Below are 24,821 nucleotides of genomic sequence, written 5' to 3'. Positions count from 1 at the left end.
ATTGAATTCTTGGGGTTCTTTGATATGCTGAATCTAACCATGTATTTAGATTTTGGATATTGGACCATAATAGGTGAATGTCCAATTTAAAATTTTTAAGTTCTTAGACCACATTCAATCTGTGTTAGAAACCTATGCTGTGTCAAATATTTAATCACAATCCAAATCCAAAGCTGTATCAAGCTTGAATGTTGTGTCCATACTTCCCCCAACTGTTCAGGGTTCGACCTCTGCGGTCGTATCAAGCTGCGCCCTGCGGAGCATTTTATTGAGATCTGGGTTTCTGATCAGAATCATCACGGTGTTTGTAACACACATGGTTTTCAATGTATTAAGTACCATCATTGTTTCTGTTTCCTTCCCCTACCCAAAAAGTTCCTTTCAGGTTGAAAATGTCTGACAACCAAAATATATGTGAAAAAACTGTGCAAAAAAGACAGCAAAGTTCAGCAAAAATTGTAGATGTGTTAAACAAAAATAAACAAACTTCCCAATTTCAAAAAAAATTATGCATTTTTCCCCAAAAAAAACGGTAGAGGTAGTTTTGAAAAAAGACAACAATATCACTGTACTTTCCTTTTATATTATAGTTTGCACTTGAAAGAAGAAGCTCATGATTTCTTGGAAGAGAATACACTGAAAGACCTCGTCAAAAAGTACAGCCAGTTTATCAACTTCAATATTTACATTTGGGCTAGCAAGGTAAAGACTTATTATCATTTAATGTGCTTAAAGTGCCTTTGTTTGTAGATCCCAAGTTTAATTTAATTTATATTTTTTAGGCTTTCAAGATAGAGACTTATTACAATTGAATGCACTATAAGGACCGTTTTTAGCTCACCTGGCCCAAAGGGCCAAGTGAGCTTTTCTCATCACTTGGCGTCCGTCGTCCGTCGTCCGTAAACTTTTACAAAAATCTTCTCCTCTGAAACTACTGGGCCAAATTTGACCAAACTTGTCCACAATCATAATCATCAATAGGGTATCTAGTTTAAAAAATGTGTCCGGTGACCCGGCCAACTAACCAAGATGGCCGCCATGGCTAAAAATAGAACATTGGGGTAAAATGTAGATTTTGGCTTATATCTCTGAAACCAAAGCATTTAGAGCAAATCTGACAGGGGTAGAATTGTTTATCAGGTCAAGATCTATCTGCCCTGAAATTTTCAGATGAATCTGAAAACCCGTTGTTGGGTTGCTGCCCCTGAATTGGTAATTTTAAGGAAATTTTGCCGTTTTTGGTTATTGTCTTGAATATTATTATAGAAAGAGATAAACTGTAAACAGCAATAATGTTCAGCAAAGTAAGATCTACAAATAAGTCAACATGACCAAAATGGTCAGTTGACCCCTTAAGGAGTTATTGCCCTTTATAATCAATTTTTAACCATTTTTCGTAAATTTTTGTAATCTTTTACAAAAATCTTCTCCTCTGAAACTACTAAGACAAATTTAACCAAACTTGTCCACAATCATCATTAGGGTATCTAGTTTAAAAAATGTGTCCGATGACCCCGCCTGCGAACCAAGATGGCCGACATGGCTAAAAAATAGTTCATAGGGTAAAATGCAGTTTTTGGCTCATATCTCTGAAACCAAAGCATTTAGAGCAAATCTGACATGGGTAAAATTGTTCATTAGGTCAAGATCTATCTGCCCTGAAATTTTCAGACCAATCAGGCAACACGTTGTTGGGTTGATGCCCCTGAATTGGTAATTTTAAGGAAATTTTGCAGCTTTTGGTTATTATCTTGAATATTATTATAGATAGAGATAAACTGTAAACAGCAATAATGTACAGCAAAGTAAGATCTACAAATAAGTCAACATGACCAAAATTGTCAATTGACCCCTTAAGGAGTTATTGCCCTTTATAGTCAATTTTTTACAATTTTCATAAATTTTTGTAAATTTTTACAAAATATTTTCCACTGTAACTACTGGGCCAAGATCATTATAGATAGAGATAATTGTAAGCAGCAAGAATGTTCAGTAAAGTAAGATCTACAAACACATCACCATCACCAAAACACAATTTTGTCATGAATCCATCTGTGTCCTTTGTTTAATATGCACATAGACCAAGGTGAGCGACACAGGCTCTTTAGAGCCTCTAGTTTGTAGATGTCAAGTTCTATAAATATTTATATATTTTTGTCGGGCTAGCAAAGTATAGACATTTCAATTTAATGCACTTCATGGATGCCAAGTTTGATATCTTTTTTACAGATATATTTATGGTTTGTGGATTTTTGAAATATGGGGTGGGGGTGACTACAATCAGACAGCATCCCTTAAACTCAATAACACCAGAAACAACTTTTGGAGAATAAAATATTGTGTTCAACAACAGGCAAACGCATACTGTAAATTCAGAAAGTTTTGCAATTTTTTTTATTATTGTGAAGATATCGAAAGTAAGAACTCTCACTTTAAATTTTGATAACATCATTTACTGAATTTGCAACAATAAATCTTGCATGCAAAAATTTCTTAATATACAGTATATACCTTGCATCTAGCTGTAAATCATCCTGAAAATTTCTGTTGAACAATCTAGTTTTCTGCATAGTGATTTGTGGACAGAGAAAAAGGTGGAAGAACCTATGCTCGTCAATCAAATAAGGAGTTTTTTTATAACATTGTCTTTTAAAGGGGAGTTCAAACTAAATTAAATTTTGGCGTTTTGAAGGGTTGCATAGAATGCTATATTTGATAGAAAAGTCTTATTTTTAACAGACAGAAGAAGTTGAAGAACCAATTGAAGATGATGAAGCAACAAAAGATGAACCAGAAAAGAAAGATGAGGAGGACAAAGACGATGAAGATGATGATGCTAAGGTGGAGGAAGACAAAGAAGAGGAAAAACCAAAGACAAAGAAAGTCTCTAAAACTGTTTGGGATTGGGAGCTGATGAATAGTGTCAAACCTATCTGGACCAGAAAGTGAGTATTGGGTTTTAATTTGATATTTTTATTTAAGACCTGTGTATAGAATTCAACCTCTTTTTTTTTTAATTCTGCAGTAATTGAAATTTAGTTAAAAAAAATTACAACTATATCATTGTTATGATCCGACAAGCAATCTAGAAGAATTGAGGGAACTAATTTTTCAAAAAATGGATTTAAAACCTACCTGTGCCATTAGGAACTAGCCCATTGCCATAGAAATACGTTTATATTGTTTAATAGAACATTCCATTTCAGGTCTGGTGGATACACTACACAGTTGTTACATTTTGATAATGTTGTTGCCTTAGATAAAATCAACTTGTACGCTTTAAAAAAAAAATTTGTTTTGTTCAGCCAGTTGTCAGCATGTGAATAAGATAGTAGATGAGTGGAGGTTGGGATTATGTTTTCTTATTTGTGTGTCAATTCATCATTCAGTCTGTATTTGGTTAAAGTTTGGTTAAAAAGAGGTTTACCATGAGATTGTTGTCACTGCAACTTGAAACTTAGTACATTTGTGCATTATGATGTGACCTTTTGAAATATATGCCTAATTAGTTTTTTAGGGGGTTTTGGGGATTAATACTCAACATGGAATTGTGATAGTGCGAATGACATAAGGTATTCTATAAACACATATTCTTGTTTTATATATATTCGTTCAAAATGATGATAGGACATTCAATATTTTTTTCAGACAAGCAGATATCACTGATGAAGAATACAACGAATTCTACAAAAATCTCAGTAAAGACAGTGATGAGCCTTTAGCCAAAGTACATTTCACTGCTGAGGGAGAAGTGACATTTAAATCCATTTTGTTTGTTCCTAAATCATCCCCACATGATACATTCCAGAATTATGGCAAAAATATTGACAATATTAAGGTTTGTAAACACATGTTTTAATGTAGATGGATAAAAGAAGATGTGGGGTATATTTCAAGAAGACAGCAAGCAAACAACATGAATATTATAAAAACATCAAATCTCAATCTACAGTCTTCAGTTGTAGACCGATGTTGATCCAATATGTCAACCAAGTTCTTAATGGTGTATTTAGTCAATCATTAATTAGCACTCCATGAAAGCTTAATAAGATAACATTTGTTTGTTAATTGTCTAATATAGCTATACAAGTCTTAAATGCATGAGAAATATTTATAGCATTATGTTTAAATATAGCAGCTTTAATTTAGCATATCAGAACATTGATAGAAAATACTCAACAAATAAAATTATGTCACCTCAAGAAATTGCTTGGAAGTGGTAGAAATTATGATGTCAAACAACTATTTTGAAATTCCTATAATTTTACTATTAATTATTAAGCATTGATGGATTTGAGGCTGCATACAGTCTTGTGTTGACATTTCATATATATATATTGTAAACTAATATAAAAACATTTTCACTAGATATTTTGCTGAGAAGTTATGAATGCAATTAATGTTATTTTGTCATTTTCAGATGTATGTCCGAAGAGTATTTATCACAGATAACTTTGAAGACATGATGCCAAAATATTTATCATTTGTTAGAGGAATGGTAAGCTTTAGTATATATAAAAATATATGAACAGTTTTTTGAAATTTTTTAACTCCCCTAGTCAGGTGAGATATTGCTGTCCATTGTCATATTTCACCATAGTACACTGTCAAACTTTTTTTAAATATTGTGTCTGAAACTGGACAATATTCACTCGAATGATCCTTAACCCTTTCAACAACGATTCCCAATTTACCGATTCCCGCTTCAGACAGCTGACGATGAGTCCCGGTTTACCGGGTTCGGAATACCTCTTTTACATTTCCCGCTAAAAACATTGGAAACACAAGTTATCTTTCTTTGTTGAATACCCGGATGAAAGTGTACACATGGCGCTTCCGTTTGTTGAAAAAAACAAAACCCATCAAAATTGTAACACAATTCCTTAATATTGGAGTTATTGCTCTTCAGTGATGATTTTTGTCGAGCCTGCAACTTTTGTCGCAGAAAGCTCGACATAGGGATAGTGATCCGGCGGCGGCGGCGTTAGCTAACTTCTTAAAAGCTTTATATTTTAGAAGGTGGAAGGTCTGGATGCTTCATACTTTGTATATGGATGCCTCATGTTACGAAGTTTCCGTCAGTCACATGTCCAATGTCCTTGACCTCATTTTCATGGTTCAGTGACTACTTGAGAAAAAAAGTTAAGATTTTTTGAAATGTTAAATTCTCTCTTATTGTAAGTAATAGGATAACTATATTTGGTATGTGCATACCTTGCAAGGTCCTCATGCCCATCAGACAGTTTTCACTTGACCTCGACCTCATTTCATGGATCAGTGATCAAGGTTAAGTTTTGGTGGTCAAGTCCATATCTCAGATACTATAAGCAATAGGTCTAGTATATTCAGTGTATGGAAGGACTGTAAGGTGTACATGTCCAACTGGCAGGTGTCATCTGACCTTGACCTCATTTTCATGGTTCAGTGGTTATAGTTAAGATTTTGTGTTTTGGTCTGTTTTTCTTATACTGTATGCAATAGGTCTACTATATTTGGTGTATGGAAGGACTGTAAGGTGTACATGTCCAACTCACAGGTGTCATCTGACCTTGACCTCATTTTCATGGTTCAGTGGTTATAGTTAAGTTTTTATACGACCGCAAAAAAAATTTGTGGTCGTATATTGGTATGACGTTGGCGTCGTCGTCGTCCGAAGACACATTGGTTTTCGCACTCTAACTTTAGTTTAAGTGAATGGATCTTTTTGAAATTTGACCATAAGGTTAAATACCACAAAAGGAAGGTTGGGATTGATTTTGGGGGTTATGGTACCAACAGTTAAGGAATTAGGAGCCAAAAATAAGCATTTTCTAGTTTCCAGACAATAACTGTGGAACGGTGTATGGATCTCTCTGAAATTATACTACAAGTTTCCATACCACAAAGGGATGGTTAGGATTTGCTTTGGGGGGTTATGGCTCAAACCGTTTAGGAATTAGGGGCAAAAAAGGGGGAAAAACAAGGTTGTCCTGGTTAATGGACAAATACTTTAGTACAAAACATAATTTAAAGCAGTGTAAGGGAGATAAATCAAATACATCATTAAAATTATCTCCCTTACACTGCTTTTAAATTATGTATAAAGTAATGGTTAATGAACAATAAAGATAATTTAAAACAGTGTAAGGGAGGTAATCCAAATACAACGTTTTGGTTACTTCCCTTACACTGCTTTTAAATTATGTTTAAAGAAATGCATATTTATAAAGGAAGACCAGTAAAAATATCTGCAAATGTTGCATCTTTTTTTTTTACAAAAAAATCCATATGAAGGTCCAAAGGGTCCAAAATTAAACTTTGTTTGATTTTAGCAAAAATTGAATATATGAGGTTCTTTGATATGCTGAATCTAAACATGTATTTAGATTTTTGATTTTTGGCCCAGTTTTCAAGTTGGTCCAAATTGGGGTCCAAAATTAAACTTTGTTTGATTTCAACAAAAATTGAATATATGGGGTTCTTTGATATGCTGAATCTAACCATGTATTTAGATTTTTTATTTGTGGACCCTGTTATCAAATTGGTTCATATTGAAGTCAAAAGGGTCCAAAATTAAACTTTGTTTGATTTCATCTGAAATTGAATTATTGGGGTTCTTTGATATTCCAAATCTAACCGTGTATTTAGATTTTTATACGACCGCAAAAAAATTTTTGTGGTCGTATATTGGTATGACGTTGGCGTCGTCGTCGTCCGAATACACATTAGTTTTCGCACTCTAACTTTAGTTTAAGTGAATGAATCTCAATGAAATTTTACCATAAGGTTCAATACCACAAAAGGAAGGTGGGGATTGATTTTGGGGGTTATGGTACCCACAGTTAAGGAATTAGGGGCCAAAAAGGGGCCAAAAATAAGCATTTTTGTAACTTCCAGACATAACTTGTGTGTAAGTGTATGGATCTCTCTGACATTGTACCACAAGGTTCCATATCACAAAGGGAATGCTGGGATTGATTTTGGGGGTAATTGCCTCCAAATTTTAGGAATAAGGGGCCAAAAAGGGGCAAAAAACAAGCATTTTTCTAGTTTCATGACAATAACTTGTGTGTAAGTGTATGGATCTCTCTGACATTGTATCACAAGGTTCCATATCACAAAGGGAATGCTGGGATTGATTTTGGGGGTAATTGCCTCCATATTTTAGGAATTAGGGGCCAAAAAGGGGCGAAAAACAAGCATTTTTCTAGTTTCATGACAATAACTTGTGTGTAAGTGTATGGATCTTTATGAAATTGTACTACAAGGTTCCATATCACAAAGGGAAAGCTGGAATTGAGTTTGGGGGTAATTGCCCAAAAAGTTTAGGAATAAGGGGCCAAAAAGGGGCCAAAAATAAGCATTTTTCTAGTTTCCAGACAATAACTTGTGTTCAAATGTATGGATCTCTCTGAAATTGTACTGCAAGGTACCATACCTCAAAGGGAAGGCTGGGATTGATTTTGGGGGTAATTCCCTCAAAATTTTAGTAATTAGGGGCCTTAAAAGGGCAAAAAACAAGCATTTTTCTAGTTTCAGGACAATAACTTGTGTGTAAGTGTATGGATCTTTATGAAATTGTACTGCAAGGTTCCATATCACAAAGGGAAAGCTGGGTTTGAGTTTGGGGGTAATTGCCCTAAACGTTTAGGAATTTGGGGCCAAAAAGGGGCCAAAAAACAAGCATTTTTCTAGTTTCAAGACAATAACTTGTGTTCAAGTGTATGGATCTCTCTGAAATTGTACTGCAAGGTACCATACCACAAAGGGAAAGCTGGGATTGAGTTTGGGCCAATCGGGTGATGAATCATAAGGGGGTTCAAAAAAATTTGGGGGATTTTTTTTTCTTTTTTTCATACATGTAAACCTCCCGACGGGAGTACAATAATCCCGTTTTCAGGGGTCTCCTCCCGACCTCGCGTTGAAGAGAAAAAAATCCTGTGTATGAAATCTGCCCAACATATCATCTCAGACATCTGGTGTAACTGACATCACCTGAAGTTATATTTTACCTGTAAATCAATTAACATGCATAATTATATGGCTTCACTTGTCAGCTTGGGTGTCAAACATACTGGTAATCAACGATTTTTACCTCAGGCTAACTGCCGTTGTGTAATAAAAACTTTGTGTATTTATTGGGTTACTTCCCCTGATTTATCCTGTTTTAAGTTACTTTCCTTTAAATAATGTAAATTTTTAAAAGAATATAAATAAAATATAAATTGAACAAATAATCATAAAAGGATGGTAATTAAATGATTTTAAATGTCTTAGGACAAATCAAAAAATAATAATTTGAAAATTATTTGAGGGTTCTATACTTTCTTTCAAGGCTTAAATTGAATTCATATAATAACTATGACCCATATTCTAAATTTAAATGAGTTTCTGATTATTCAAATAAAATCTAACTGCAAATGCAGATAGGTAAACAAATGATCTGATTGCAATGTTTGTCCTATAGAATAATGATATAAAAGATATGAATTGAAAAATTTAAAGAACATACTAAAAAAAAAGAATCTTAGATTGAACATGTAGAATATTAAGATAAAGAAACTTTATAAGTACAAGGGTACTATAAACATAAAACATAATACATTCGGATTGAAAGTTGAAGAAAACACACTTTAAAAGACAATTTTTACAGCACACGGTTACATTTACGACAAACTTTATGTCGATTAAAAACCTCCTGATCTGAGTCCTAATCTCCTGACCAAAATTTTCCAATCTCCTGATCTGAGTTTCACAGTCCATCACATGTATGTTTTTTTCTTTAAAATTTTCCATTTTAAATTGGTTATTTCTGATGTATATATAAAAGCAAATAATAACGATATGGTTTGAATAGGTAAATTAAAAAATTTTAAGTTCTTAGACCACTTTCATTCTGTGTGAGTAACCTATGCTGTGTCAAATATTTAATTACAATCCAAATTCAGTGCTGTATCAAGCTTGAATGTTGTGTCCATACTTGCCCCAACTGTTCAGGGTTTGACCTCTGCGGTCGTATCAAGCTGCGCCCCAGCGGAGCATTTTATTAATTTTGGGTCCTGTTTTTTAAATTGGTCTACATTGAGGTCCAAAGGGTCCAAAATTAAACTTAGTTTGATTTTAGCAAAAATTGAATTCTTGGGGTTCTTTGATATGCTGAATCTAAACATGTGTTTAGATTTTTGATTATGGGCCCAGTTTTCAAGTTGGTCTAAGATAGGGTCCAGTATTTAAACTTTGTTTGATTTCAACAAAAATTGAATATATGGGGTTCTTTGATATGCTGAATCTAAACATGTATTTAGATTTTTTATTATGGGCCCAGTTTTCAAGTTGGTCCAAATTGGGGTCCAAAATTAAACTTTGTTTGATTTCAACAAAAATTGAATATATGAGGTTCATTGATATGCTGAATCTAACCATGTATTTAGATTTTTTATTTGTAGGCCCCGCTATCAAATTGGTTCATATTGAGGTCAAAAGGGTCCAAAATTAAACTTTGTTTGATTTCATCAGAAATTGAATTATTGGGGTTCTTTACTATGCCAAATCTAACCGTGTTTTTAGATTTTTAATTTGGGTCCCCTTTTTTAAATTGGTCTTCATTGAGGTCCAAAGGGTCCAAAAGTAAACTTAGTTTGATTTTAACAAAAATTGAATTCTTGGGGTTCTTTGATATGCTGAATCTAAACATGTGTTTAGATTTTTGATTATGGGCCCAGTTTTCAAGTTGGTCCAAGTTGGGGTCCAAAATTAAACTTTTTTTGATTTCAACAAAAATTGAATATATGGGGTTCTTTGATATGCTGAATCTAACCATGTATTTAGATTTTTTATTTGTGGGCCCCGCTATCAAATTGGTTCATATTGAGGTCAAAAGGGTCCAAAATTAAACTTTGTTTGATTTCATTAAAAATTGAATTATTGGGGTTCTTTGATATTCCAAATCTAACCGTGTATTTAGATTTTTAATTTTAAGTCCCGTTTTTTAAATTGGTCTACATTAAGGTCCAAAGGGTCCAAAATTAAACTTAGTTTGATTTTAGCAAAAATTTAATTCTTAGGGTTCTTTGATATGCTGAATCTAAACATGTGTTTAGATTTTTGATTATGGGCCCAGTTTTCAAGTTTGTCCAAGTTGGGGTCCAAAATTAAACTTTGTTTGATTTTAACAAAAATTGAATATATGGGGTTCTTTGATATGCTGAATCTAACCATGTATTTTGATTTTGGACATTGGACCATAATAGGTAAATTAAAAAAAATTCAAGTTCTTAGACCACATTCTTTCTGTGTCAGAAACCTATGCTGTGTCAAATATTTAATAACAATCCAAATTCAGAGCTGTATCAAGCTTGAATGTTGTGTCCATACTTGCCCCAACTGTTCAGGGTTCGACCTCTGCAGTCGTATCAAGCTGCGCCCCAGCGAAGCATTTTATTGTGTTTTGGTCTGTTTTTCTTATACTGTATGCAATAGGTCTACTATATTTGGTGTATGGAAGGACTGTAAGGTGTACATGTCCAACTGGCAGGTGTCATCTGACCTTGACCTCATTTTCATGGTTCAGTGGTTATAGTTAAGTTTTTGTGTTTTAGTCTGTTTTTCTTATACTGTATGCAATAGGTCTACAATATTTGGTGTATGGAATGATTGTAAGGTGTACATGTCTAGCTGGCAGGTGTCATCTGACCTTGACCTCATTTTCATGGTTCAGTGGTCAAAGTTAAGTTTTTGAGTTTTTGTCTTTTTTTCTAATACTATATGCAATAGTTCAACTATATTTGGTGTATGGAAATATTTTATAATCTATATGTCAGTCACGCAGGTTTTATTTGACCTTGACCTCATTTTCAAGGTTCATTGCTCAGTGTTAAGTTTATGTGTTTTGGTCTGTTTTTCTTAAACTATAAGCAATAGGTCAACTATATTTGTTGTATGGAAGAATTGTTAGCTGTACATGCCTGCCTAGCATGGTTCATCTGATCTTGACCTCATTTTCATGGTGCATTAGTCAATGTTTAGTTTACTTGGTTAATGTTAAGTTTATGTGACAGTTGTAATAAAGCTTTATATTTAGGACTATCAACATAATATCAATGATTAGTAAAGAAGGCGAGACATTTCAGCGTGTGCACTCTTGTTTATTATGAATTGCTGTTGAATGATAATTTTTTATGAACTTTTAAGAGTTTTTATACGACCGCAAAAAAAATTTGTGGTCGTATATTGGTATGACGTTGGCGTCGTCGTCGTCCGGCGTCGTCGTCCGAATACATATTGGTTTTCGCACTCTAACTTTAGTTTAAATGAATGGATCTTTTTGAAATTTGACCATAAGGTTAAATATCACAAAAGGAAGGTTGGGATTGATTTTGGGGATTATGGTACCAACAGTTAAGGAATTAGGGGCCAAAAAGGGGCCAAAAATGAGCATTTTCTAGTTTCCAGACAATAAATGTGGAACGGTGTATGGATCTCTCTGAAATTATACTACAAGTTTCCATACCACAAAGGGATGGTTAGGATTTGCTTTGAGGGGTTATGGCTCAAACCGTTTAGGAATTAGGGGCAAAAAAGGGGGAAAAACAAGGTTGTCCTGGTTAATGGACAAATACTTTAGTACAAAACATAATTTAAAGCAGTGTAAGGGAGATAAATCAAATACATCATTGAAATTATCTCCCTTACACTGCTTTTAAATTATGTATAAAGTAATGGTTAATGAACAATAAAGATAATCTAAAACAGTGTAAGGGAGGTAATCCAAATACAACGTTTTGGTTACTTCCCTTACACTGCTTTTAAATTATGTTTAAAGAAATGCATATTTATAAAGGAAGACCAGTAAAAATATCTGCAAATGTTTTCATCTTTTTTTTTTACAAAAAAATCCATATGAAAGATTTGACACTATATTTTTATTAATTCTATTATAAAATAGATTAAGTTAGCACTATGGTAAATTTAAATGGGTAATTATGGTTGCCAACTCCATTGGAAATTAGAATTGAGATTATGACCATATCTTGAGGGAAAGAATTTTTTTGGGGGAAAAAGGGGGGGGGGGATAAAAAGAAATTGTGGGGGGCCAATTTTTTCTCATTTCAGATTTCAGAAATTAAAAAGAATTATTCTTCAAATATTATTTTTTTTTCAAATTTCAAATATTGAAAAATTTCAAGAAGTAATCTTTAATTGCACAGTATGGCGCATTAGATTTGTAAAATCTTTGATCACATTTATTTATTTGTTATGCCGAAACTAACAGTGTATTTAGATTTTTAATTTTGGGTCCAGTTTTCAAATTGGTCTACATTAATGTCCAAAGGGTCCAAAATTAAACTTTGTTTGATTTTAGCAAAAATTGAATATATGAGGTTCTTTGATATGCTGAATCAAAACATGTATTTAGATTTTTGATTTTTGGCCCAGTTTTAAAGTTGGTCCAAATTGGGGTCCAAAATTAAACTTTGTTTGATTTCAACAAAAATTGAATATATGGGGTTCTTTGATATGCTGAATCTAACCATGTATTTATATTTTTTATTTGTGGACCCCGTTATCTAATTGGTTCATATTGAGGTCAAAAGGGTCCAAAATTAAACTTTGTTTGATTTCATCTAAAATTGAATTATTGGGGTTCTTTGATATTCCAAATCTAACCGTGTATTTAGGTTTTTAATTTTGGGTCCTGTTTTTTAAATTGGTCTACATTGAGGTCCAAAGGGTCCAAAATTAAACTTAGTTTGAATTTAACAAAAATTAAATTCTTGGGGTTCTTTGATTTGCTGAATCTAAACATGTGTTTAGATTTTTGATTATGGGCCCAGTTTTCAAGTTGGTCCAAGATAGGGTCCAGTATTTAAACTTTGTTTGATTTCAACAAAAATTGAATATATGGGGTTCTTTGATATGCTGAATCTAAACATGTATTTAGATTTTTGATTATGGGCCCAGTTTTCAAGTTGGTCCAAATTGGGGTCCAAAATTAAACTTTGTTTGATTTCAACAAAAATTGAATATATGAGGTTCTTTGATATGCTGAATCTAACCATGAATTTAGAATTTTTATTTGTGGGCCCCGCTATCAAATTGGTTTATATTGAGGTCAAAAGGGTCCAAAATTAAACTTTGTTTGATTTCATCAAAAATTGAATTATTGGGGTTCTTTGATATTCCAAATCTAACCGTGTATTTAGATTTTTAATTTTAAGTCCCGTTTTTTAAATTGGTCTACATTAAGGTCCAAAGGGTCCAAAATTAAACTTAGTTTGATTTTAGCAAAAATTGAATTCTTGGGGTTCTTTGATATGCTGAATCTAAACATGTGTTTAGATTTTTGATTATGGGCCCAGTTTTCAAGTTTGTCCAAGTTGGGGTCCAAAATTAAACTTTGTTTGATTTTAACAAAAATTGAATATATGGGGTTCTTTGATATGCTGAATCTAACCATGTATTTTGATTTTGGACATTGGACCATAATAGGTAAATTAAAAAAATTCAAGTTCTTAGACCACATTCTTTCTGTGTCAGAAACCTATGCTGTGTCAAATATTTAATAACAATCCAAATTCAGAGCTGTATCAAGCTTGAATGTTGTTTCCATACTTGCCCCAACTGTTCAGGGTTCGACCTCTGCGGTCGTATCAAGCTGCGCCCCAGCGAAGCATTTTATTGAATATTACCTTAAAAATAATTAGTAAAAATTACAAACAGAAACAATGATAAGGAACCAAACAAACCAAGGCAAAAGAAAAATGATAAACAGACAAAAAGTCTACAAACCACAAACAGAAACCTTACAAGAACCCAGCGGGTGAATTAAGGTCAGGGACAGCAGCTTCTGCATCATATTCTGACTACTCAAATCTTTTGAAATGCACAGGGAACAAGTCACTTCTCCATTTATATTTGCCTTCCAACAAATTTGAAGACATTATTTTCAAATAAGAATTCTGTTTGTTTTACAGGTTGACTCTGATGACTTGCCATTGAATGTATCAAGAGAAACTTTACAACAACATAAATTATTGAAAGTTATCAAGAAAAAACTGGTCAGAAAAACTTTGGATATGATCAAAAAGATTGAAAAAGAAGATTATGATAAATTCTGGAAAGAATTCAGTACAAAGTAAGTGTAGTTTTCAAATTCAGATATTAATGATAACTTTTAAGTTGAGATTGTCGTCCAGTGAGGTTTATGTGTAAATCTAACAAGTATTATGAATATTTTCAAAAATACCTGTACCAGTCAAATTACAATTTTATGTCACCATTTTAAGCCATTCATATAAGAGTTGATTTGCATTTAAATTACATGGTAGTTCCTTTGTGATATAAGGACACCTTCTATGAACAAACTGAATGTGTAAAATTGCAAGGTTTATTGACACCAAATTTAATTTTATGGCAAAACAAATTTATTTAAAATTTGTGTTAGCTTTTCTGATCATGCTGGAATAAAAATGAAGTGTTTTCATGTTGAAAAAGAACACTAATTTTTAAATGACAAAAATAGTGAGATTATAAAAATGAACATGTTACACCTATTCCGAAAAAGAATCTAAAGTATTTTGATATCGTTCTTGTAAATATTGCCTACATTGTTTTGTAATTTCAAATTAATTCTTAATTGGTATATTTGATAGGTATAGGAATTTTATTAAAATCGTTTATATACATTTGTCATATAGAACTATTAAATTTTAATCTATTTAATTTTTAGCATTAAATTGGGTGTTATTGAAGATAACTCCAATAGGACTCGTCTGGCCAAACTTTTGAAATTTTTCTCCTCCAACTCTGATACAGAACAGACCAGTTTAGGGGAATATGTCGAAAGAATGAAAGAAAAACAAGAAGCTATTTTCTTTGTTGCTGGAACAAGCCGTGAAGAGGTAAAGCATTATGAATGAAGCAGTATATGATATATTGAACATTTTTATGCCCCCGCCATAGCGGAGGGGGCATTAAGTTTTACCCTTGTCCGTCTGTACGTCCCGAAATTGGTTTCCATTTTCTAACTTTAGTTTGCCTTAACCAAATGTTATGAAACTTGTACACAATGCTTATTATGTTAATTTGTGTTGCATGTAAATCAATTGTAACAAAAAAAGCTTGACAGGTTCAGTAAACAATGAAAATTGTAGTTGAATTGTTTGAAAATGAATTCATCATCTTGATAGGAAACAGGAACTTTTACAATCTATGGAATTGGTAACAATGATTTATTGATCATTGTTTGCTTTATAACGTCTGATGGCAAATATTTCATGAATGACCCCTACCAGAACTTCTCAGAGTTGTCATAGGGTCTTTAACATGCAGAGAGCAAGGCACTTTCTCAACATGAGGTTTTAAATTTAACATCTCACTTCCAACGGGATGTGGCTGCCTATTTATGCATCCTGCAAAGCCCAATGAACACCTTTTCTGCATTGGTTTTACTACCATACATGAAGCCAGGTTATCATATTTCTATACCTCAGTAACCCTTTGGGATATTGGGGTTCATAGCAAAGACTGAATTGAATGAATAGTATGTATGCACTCTAGGTCAGTTTTGTTGAACCCTTTTGGAAAAAATTACGATAAAGAACTAAGGTTATTGGTTTTATCTTTTTAGGTAGAGAAATGTAACCCTTTGGGATGTTGGGGTCCATAACAAAGACTGAATTGAATTAATAGTATGTATGTGCTCTAGGTCAGTTTTGTTGAACCCTTTTGGATAAATTACAATAAAGAACTAAGGTTATTGGTCTTGTCTTTTTAGGTAGAGAAATCTCCATTTGTAGAAAGATTGTTGAAAAAAGGATACGAAGTTCTGTACCTGACAGAACCTGTTGATGAATACTGCGTTCAGGCCTTACCGGAATTTGATGGCAAAAAATTCCAAAACGTTGCCAAGGAAGGATTAAAAATAGATGACTCCGATAAAGCTAAAGAAAGAAAGGAGGCATTAGAAAAGGAATACGAGCCATTGATGAAATGGTTGAAAGAGGATGCACTCAAAGATAAGATTGAAAAAGCTGCCGTATCTGATCGTCTGACATCATCACCATGTGCTCTGGTTGCCAGTAGTTACGGTTGGTCTGGAAATATGGAGAGAATAATGAAGGCTCAAGCTTATGCCAAAGCACAAGATGCTTCCCAAAGGTTAGATTTTTATTAGAATCGAGATTTGTTTTTAAACATTGATACTTATTTACATGCTTTCTGTGACTCTTTATTGCAAAAAATATGTGCAAATTAGGGATGTAAACTGTTTTCAAATTGAAATTTTGTTTCTATATACATTTATGAAAATTATGTATTGTATGCTCATTATTGATGTGTTTAAAACAAAGAAAATTGAACACTGCCAAAAAAAAACTAGTGAGAACAGTTTTTTGATAAAAATGCAGTTGATGTGTATAATCAGATTCTTAAACTTTTACTCCATTTCCTCATGTATCACTATATATATTTATTACTTTGTTTATTGCAGTTTTTACTCCAGTCAGAAAAAGACGTTAGAAATTAACACAAGACATCCACTTATTAAAGAATTAAAAACTAAAGTTGATGTAAGTGCAAATAGTTTCTTTGTTATGAATTTTAACTTGGTCGATTTTAGTGAATGCTTGCTTTAAATAGAAGGAGAAAGATTGTGTATAGAAAACAATGACAGTTCTTAATTTCATTCACTGATTCACTAAAAAGAACAAGTAATATAATAGAAAAACAAAGGATATGGGGTATCCATTCATGACTCATGCACAGCAAAAAAAAAACACAACAACCAAAGGAACAGCGCTTTTATTGTTGTTCTTAATCTCAAAGTCACAGTGAGGCCTTTAACACAGAGCAAAAAAAACTGTCCCCTCACTGCAAGTATAAAAGGTATATTGGATAGGTTTGATTTTTATACGACCGCAAAAAAAATTTGCGGTCGTATATTGGTATGACGTTGGCGTCGTCGTCGTTGTCGTCCGAAGACACATTGGTTTTCGCACTCTAACTTTAGTTTAAGTGAATGGATCTCTATGAAATTTTACCCTAAGGTTTAATACCACAAAAGAAAGGTTGGGATTGATTTTGGGGGTTATGGTACCAACAGTTAAGGAATTAGGGGCCAAAAATAAGCATTTTTGTAACTTCCAGACATAACTTGTGTGTTAGTGTATGGATCTCTCTGACATTGTACCACAAGGTTTCATATCACAAAGGGAATGCTTGGATTGATTTTGGGGCCAATTGCCTCAAAATTTTAGGAATTAGGGGCCAAAAAAGGGGCAAAAAACAAGCATTTTTCTAGTTTCATGACAATAACTTGTGTGCAAGTCTATGGATCTTTCTGAAATTGTACTACAAGGTTCCATATCACAAAGGGAAAGCTGGAATTGAGTTTGGGGGTAATTGCCCAAAAGGTTTAGGAATAAGGGGCCAAAAATAAGCATTTTTCTAGTTTCAAGACAATAACTTGTGTTCAAGTGTATGGATCTCTCTGAAATTGTACTGCAAGGTTTCATATCACAAAGGAAATGCTTGGATTGATTTTGGGGGTAATTGCCTCAAAATTTTAGGAATTAGGGGCCAAAAAAGGGGCAAAAAACAAGCATTTTTCTAGTTTCATGACAATAATTTGTGTGTAAGTCGATGGATCTTTATGAAATGGTACTACAAGGTTCCATATCAGAAAGGGAAAGCTGGAATTGAGTTTTGGGGTAATTGCCCAAAATGTTTAGTAAAAAGGGGCCAAAATAAGCATTTTTCTAGTTTCCAGACAATAACTTGTGTTCAAGTGTATGGATCTCTCTGAAATTGTACTGCAAGGTACCATACCACAAAGGGAAGGCTGGGATTGAGTTTGGGGGTGATGAATCATAAGGGGGTTCAAAAAATTGGGGGGGGGGGGGGGGTTTCCTTTTTTTTTCTTTAAAATTTTCCATTTTAAATTGGTTATTTCTGATTTATATATAAAAGCAAATAATAATGATATGGTTTGAATAGGTAAATTAAATTTTTTTAAGTTCTTAGACCACATTCATTCTGTGTCAGAAACCTATGCTGTGTCAAATATTTAATCACAATCCAAATTCAGTGCTGTATCAAGCTTGAATGTTGTGTCCATACTTGCCCCAACTGTTCAGGGTTAGACCTCTGCGTTCGTATCAAGCTGCGCCCAGCGGAGCATTTTATTAGTTTTACCACACCATACTTCATCTTGATCTATAGTTGTCATGGGACATGTCATATGTATTTATGTGTAGGAACTAAAATCGTTTATCTGAGGATATATCTATAAGTAAAAATATAACAGCTAAAACAAAGAAAAGAAAAAGATGAATCAAATTACTTAACAAGGAAATTAAGAAAAATTAAACATGAAAAAGACATATTTTTAAGGTGACTTTTAAGATGAATAACTGCTGAGTATGATGCATTTTTTTCTTGTTTTTCAATTTTTCTTGTACATTATTTTAAGTTTCCCTGTTTATGTCAACTTTATATCCCATTCTATATAATTGATAGTCTTAAAAATAGTCTTTAAAATGCTAGATTCCAAACTATTTTTACTTTGTTTATATGTGTCTGGTTTTCTAAATGAGATATTTCTTTCAACAGTTTTAACATGAAAACATTTAAACATTGTAGGCTGATGCTAATGACCAAACTGCTAAAGACTTAGCTGTTGTTATGTTTGAAACAGCAACATTACGATCGGGATATTCATTACAAGATACACAAGGATTTGCTGAGAGAGTAGAAAGAATGCTAAGACTTTCATTGGATGTACCATTAGATGCAAAGGTATGTTTTCTAGTACATTCAAACCTGTATAGGGGGCCTTGGTGGCCGAGTGGTCTAAGTAGTTACTACTGTAATCACTAGCCAGTCACCACTGAGGTTGTGAGTTCGAATCCCGCTTGTGCGGGTGCACTCGACTCCAATCTTAATTGACTAGGATTGTCAGTTTTCCTATTGAAGGTCATGGTTTTCTCCGGGCACTCTGGCTTCCTCCACCAATAAAAACTGGCCGCCAGGAAATAGCCCAAAAGCTGTGCTTAAAAGTGGCGTTAAAACACCAAAAATCAAAAATCAAATCAAACCTGTATACAAATTGTCATTCTCTGGACCAGCGGAAACTGACCTTATTAGAGAGATGACCTTTGAATTGAGATTAAAAATGCATTTATATTACTAAAGTGGGGGTTCATTTTATAATAGATGTGACCTTAATTGAAGGTTTGACTAAGTTCAAGATTGTTCCATATCAAGCTGTTTCAGCCAAAGACCAGAACATAGTAATAAAAACAAAGTTTCTATGTGATCTTTATATTTGCCAGGCAAAATTTTTCATTGGACTAACCCAATGTCTGGCACAAATTTCAAACTTTCTAGAAGACTGGTTTAGATAAGAATGAAGAGACTTTAATGAAATTTGCCATGCAAATAACTTTTTCTACCTTTCAACCAAATTATTTAACAATTAATATTCTTTTTGTTAAGAATTTAAAAATACTGTGGATTCATTTATTTTCAAGGTATCAATTTTCGTGGATTGAAGAAAACTTGCATTTTCATGGATATTTAATTTCGTGGTTTTGCAAAGATCTGCATACACTCCTTCAGAAAATTAGTAATTTGTTGAACATTTAAATTTGTGGTTCCCCTCTGACCACGAAATGCACGAAAATTGGTATCCAACAAATAATGAATCCACTGTAGCAAAAAAGTATACATCCAGTAGTGTATACATGGTATAGATGATTTTCACAGAAATTTATCCTGTTTTCTTGCACCTTTTTAAGACTTGTGTCAGCATCAGCAACTAGTTTGTAGATTTGTACAAGGATTTATATGTTAATTGTAAATTACAGATTGAAGAAGAACCAGAAGAGGAAGCTCCAGCTGATGATGTGGAAGAAATAACAGATGCAGATGATGAGGTAAGAAATCATCTTGCATGATCACCGTAATATTCTTCCAATTTTAAGTGATAAAATTGTTTTGTTCCTTGAAGTAATATTTTGGGAATCTAAGAATCTTTTAAAGCCATTTAAAATCAAAATAGTGCAGTTATTTGTAAGCAGGCGTTTGTAAAATGTTGAGGTGAAAAAAAAATCACAAAGATCAAACACAACACAATGAAAATATGTTATTTTTTGCATTATGGATAATTTTATACACATAAAAACCAAATTATTGAGATTTCAAAAGAACAAAATGTACATTTTCAAAAAGAACAGAAAGACAATAGAAATATTATCACAAGTTTCAGCAAATAGAAGGGTTTATATCGGTTAAAAATATGAATAATGCTATATTATCAACATCAATATTTAAACACATAGAAACAACACATATTTTAGTTCTATATATGCACAATGTTATGGAATAGAATAATATGTTTAGAGCATGTGTCTGCAGTGTGATCTTTTTATTTTCCCGTCATACCTTTTTGCTTTGCCTGTGTGTTACATCAGAATTGTCTTGGAGAGTTTTTAACAATCATGATCATGTTTAGATATTTTTTAGTTTTTGATCATCATATTGAGGCATGCACACAATTATGTGCTCACAGAATTCTGAATACTCAATTAAAAATGTAGATTTTGCTATTTTTTAAAGCAAAAAAAAAATTTTCAAGAAAATTATTTCATTGAGATTTACAGTTTCTTTGAGAACATGTTATGCATGGACCTGTGTTCGGGAGGAATATCTTGAATGAATTGTCAATACTAACACAAAAAGCGTGTTGCTGGCGAAATAAACACACAGGCAAATCAGGGGTATGATGGGAGAAATAATGGCAGTTTAAGTCATGTTTTCTCTCATTTTTCAGAAAAAAGAAGAATCGACAGAAGATGCCCATGATGAATTATAACACTGAGAAATTTAGACGATTTTTTTTTTATCAAATTTGTGTGGAAATTTTGTTGACAGTAGTGATACATGGTGTTGAATGCTGTGAATGGATGTTTAATTAGTGAACAATTTGTCAGAAAACTGCCAACAACATTTTCATATTACATTATAAGGTCGTAAAATAGGTCATTTGATTTTTTTTTTTGTATTTTCCAAACATAACATAGTTAGACCTTGGATCATGGTAGTGATTGAACTGGATGAAATTGCGATAAAAATTCAATATATGCGTGAATGTACTTCATTAAAAAAAAATGGGACAATAGTTCGAAAGAAATATATTTTTATGTTATATTGAAGTTTTATGGTGTAATGGAGATTATGGGGGACACTGCAAGATCATGCAAGTTTATTCAAATGTCCCAAAAGTATGTGTACTTAACAACGAAGATTATGTAATAATCTGGATATAGTGAATATATTACGAACATATGATAAGTGAAAATGAGAATGAGTCATTTTCTTGGCATTCCAGAGACGATAAATGATTTATGATCTATGTTTTTGTTTGAAAAGGATTTAAACTTTGTTTGACCTCACAGTGCTATTTCTCATTTTTCACATTTTATCCCATTTACATTACTTACCAAAATGGCAAAATTTGACCTACCCTATGTTAGTGACGTGATTTGATTTTAATGCTAACATAAGGAATCCATGGTCATTTTTTGTGTATGATACATAATACTAACTGCTATGTGGTTTTATTGGACCATATGATTTATCATCGAGGTGTTTGTTTAAATATTGTTGTGAGAATGAAAATGAATCTTGATACAAATTGCTTGTTTGTTTTATTATGAATAAATTATATTTATACTAACTATTTTGTAGTGCTTCATTTTATTCTCATCTTGCCCAAAGCATCAGTGTGAGATTTTGCTATCATTTGGCTTCTGTTGTTTGTCATTGTCCATTAACTTTTACAAAAATCTTCTCCTCTGAAACTATTGTGCCAAATTTAACCAAATTTGGTCACAATCTTCATTAGGGTATTTAGTTTGAAATGTGTTTGATGACCCCCACCTGCCAACCAACATGGCTGACATGACTAAAAATAGGACAAAGGGGGTAAAAGACAAAAATATTCTGAATGTTGAGATCTAACTACTGTCCATTTACATCCAATCTATCGGTCGACTTCTTATATTGCCCTTAAATGTTGAATTTTACCCATATTTTTTTATTTTTGCCTATAATTTTGAAAACTATAATCATGATAATAGATAGACAGAAACTTTAAATAAAAATTCATGAGGGTTCTGCAGAACCCATTGTCTCGCCTACTTGTGCTGTTGTCTATGTTTTCAGTGTGATAGGGGAATGCACATACTGGTAATAGATTTATAGTTAATGAAATAAATATTTAAGAAGCTTCTGTCCAAGTTTGGTAAAAATCCAGGATGGTTTATGAATCTAATAAATGTTTTGAAAACTTTAACTGCAGACTGTATATAATGTTAACTGGAAGAAAAACTAAGTCCATTTATTGCCGAGCCTGCGACTTTTGTCGCAGAAAGCTCCACATAGGGATAGTGATCTGGCGGCTACTTTGGCGGCAGCGTTAGCTTACTTCTTAAAAGCTTTATATTTTAGAAGGTGGAAGAGCTGGATGCTTAATACTTTGTATATAGATGTTACGAAGTTTCCATCTGTCACATGTCCATTGTCCTTGACCTCATTTTCATGGTTCAGTGACTTACTTGAAAAAAAGTTAAGATTTTTTGTAATGTTAATTTCTCTCTTATTATGAGTAATAGGATAACTATATTTGGTATGTGCGTACCTTGCAAGGTCCTTATGCCTGTCGGACAGTTTTCACTTGACCTCGACCTCGTTTCATGGATCAGTGAACAAGGTTAAGTTTTGGTGGTCGTCCATATCTCAGATACTAGAAGAATAGGTCCAGCATATGGAAGGACTAAGGTGTACATGTCCAACTGCCAGGTGTCATCTGACCTTGACCTCATTTTCATGGTTCGGTGGTTATGGTTAAGTTTTTGTGTTTTGGTCTGTTTTTCTTATACTGTATGCAATAGGTCTACAATATTTGGTGTATGGAATGATTGTAAGGTGTATATGTCTAGCTGGCAGGTGTCTTCTGACCTTGACCTCATTTTCATGGTTCAGTGGTCAAAGTTAAGTTTTTGAGTTTTGGTCTTTTTTCTAATACTATATGCAATAGGTCAACTATATTTGGTGTATGGAAATATTTTATGATTGTACATGTCAGTCTTGCAGGGTTTATTTGACCTTGACCATTTTCACGGTTCATTGCTCAGTGTTAACTTATTGTGTTTTGGTCTGTTTTTCTAATACTATAAGCAATAGGTCAACTATATTTGTTGTATGGAAGGATTACAAGCTGTATATGTCTGCCTGGCATGGTTCATCTGACCTTGACCTCATTTTCATGGTTCCTTGGTCAATGTTTAGTTTTCTTGGTTAAGTCTGTATCTTAGAAACTATAAACAATAAGTCAACTATATTTAGTGTATTGAATGATTGTAAGGTGTACATGTATTTCTTGTTTGGTTTAAATGACCTTGACCTCATTTTCTTGGATCATGTTAAGTTTATGTGATAGTTGTAGTAAAGATTTATATTTAGGACTATCAACATAATATCAATGATTTGTAAAGAAGGCGAGACATTTCAGCGTGTGCACTCTTGTAAGTAATATATGGAAAAACAGGAAATAAATTTTTACAAAATTTCCTTCTAGATACTAGCTTTTGATCATAAACAAGCTTCTGTCCAAGTTTGGTACAAATCCAAGATAGTTTTAGAAAGTTATTAAAACTTTAACCACAGAGTGAATGTAATGCTAACTGGCAGAAAAACTAAGTCCATTTACAAAAATGTATAGGTAAAATACGGATAAACAGGCAGTGATCGGGAAGGACATGCACCTTGCGCCAATTGCGCTTATCGACCAGAAATGGCGCATAGAGTGACAAATGTAAGTGCCCACGTGGCGCATGATATTTTTCACTTCGTTTTGAAACGTTGAGATATCGTCAAATGGATTTCCGATCGTATTTCGTGCCGCCTATGTGAGTACACAACTGTGTAGTGTTTACTCCAATGATAGGAGCACCTATATATTTTTGGGACGTCTCGGGTGTTTTCCTATGGTAATAATAGCAACATGCGGTATGACTGATTACCCAAAAAACGTAATTAACCATCATTCATGATATAATTATTTATAAACAACTTTAAATTTGTGAAAATTGGCTAGTACAGGCGAGAATTCTTCTCTAATTATAATCTTTTAAGTAAGCTTGCTATTATTTCGATTGAAAAACCCAAAAGCCTTTTTATGAATAGCATAGTATTTGTCTCCAGAAAAGGGGCTTAACTGTCCTTCATTCGTCACAACTCGGCGGAGAGTAGCGGAGTCACCGGAGGATTGCCGATTGAACTGTCCTTGTCAATTTTTTTGGTCTTTGGCTCGTTTTGACATTTTGTAAACATGCCTTCAGCGAATTGTTGTTGTGTCTTATCAATTAACGTTACTCCCTTCTGTTATTCTTGTCATCGTGATGAAGTAATAATTATACAAGTGCAGAGGAAATATAATACGTATAACCCGAATAGTCAAATAACATCTTATTTTCAACATAAAAAGTTGCAAGGAAATTTAACTGAGAATTTCAAGATCTATCAACACTAATATCCCTCGAACTGCTCAAAGGTAAAAATTCATTCAAATGATACAAAAGACAGAAAATTACCAGGTTCCTTTCTTGAGACAGTGGCATGTACATGTGGTATGGTTAGAGTACACAAAAGTAGTTTCTACTAGTTATTGTTGGGTTTTGTCTTAGATTACAATGTTAGTTACAGCAAAATGCATTGAGTGTGTAGGTAAAGGTAATATGTCTGGTTAGCTTGCTTGCTAGCTGAACCATGAAGTCATTATT

At 33.1% G+C, this 24,821-nt stretch overlaps 1 protein-coding gene and 1 long non-coding RNA gene across 2 annotated transcripts in view; one reads left to right on the top strand and one right to left on the bottom strand.

Moving 5' to 3' along the window:
• Nucleotides 1-24,821, top strand: part of LOC127700936 (dentin sialophosphoprotein-like) — a 59,935-nt gene that overhangs the window by 18,035 nt on the left and 17,079 nt on the right. The window contains exons 7-16 of the mRNA XM_052204670.1: nt 591-702; nt 2,740-2,945; nt 3,649-3,838; nt 4,421-4,498; nt 13,953-14,113; nt 14,708-14,879; nt 15,755-16,137; nt 16,469-16,547; nt 18,619-18,774; nt 19,845-19,913. Coding sequence (XP_052060630.1) covers nt 591-702; nt 2,740-2,945; nt 3,649-3,838; nt 4,421-4,498; nt 13,953-14,113; nt 14,708-14,879; nt 15,755-16,137; nt 16,469-16,547; nt 18,619-18,774; nt 19,845-19,913 — 1,606 coding nt within the window. The remainder of the gene's footprint in view (nt 1-590; nt 703-2,739; nt 2,946-3,648; nt 3,839-4,420; nt 4,499-13,952; nt 14,114-14,707; nt 14,880-15,754; nt 16,138-16,468; nt 16,548-18,618; nt 18,775-19,844; nt 19,914-24,821) is intronic.
• Nucleotides 8,704-13,662, bottom strand: LOC127700962 (uncharacterized). Its single transcript, XR_007981783.1, has 2 exons — nt 13,616-13,662; nt 8,704-10,378 (listed from the first exon to the last, which is right to left on the bottom strand). It is a non-coding gene; the product is annotated as an uncharacterized LOC127700962 (long non-coding RNA).

Source organism: Mytilus californianus, unplaced genomic scaffold, assembly GCF_021869535.1.
Source record: "Mytilus californianus isolate M0D057914Y unplaced genomic scaffold, xbMytCali1.0.p SCAF_1, whole genome shotgun sequence".
Lineage (NCBI taxonomy): Eukaryota > Metazoa > Mollusca > Bivalvia > Mytilida > Mytilidae > Mytilus > Mytilus californianus.
Note: the sequence above shows the minus strand (reverse complement) of the source record. Positions and strands in the feature narration are given on the sequence as shown.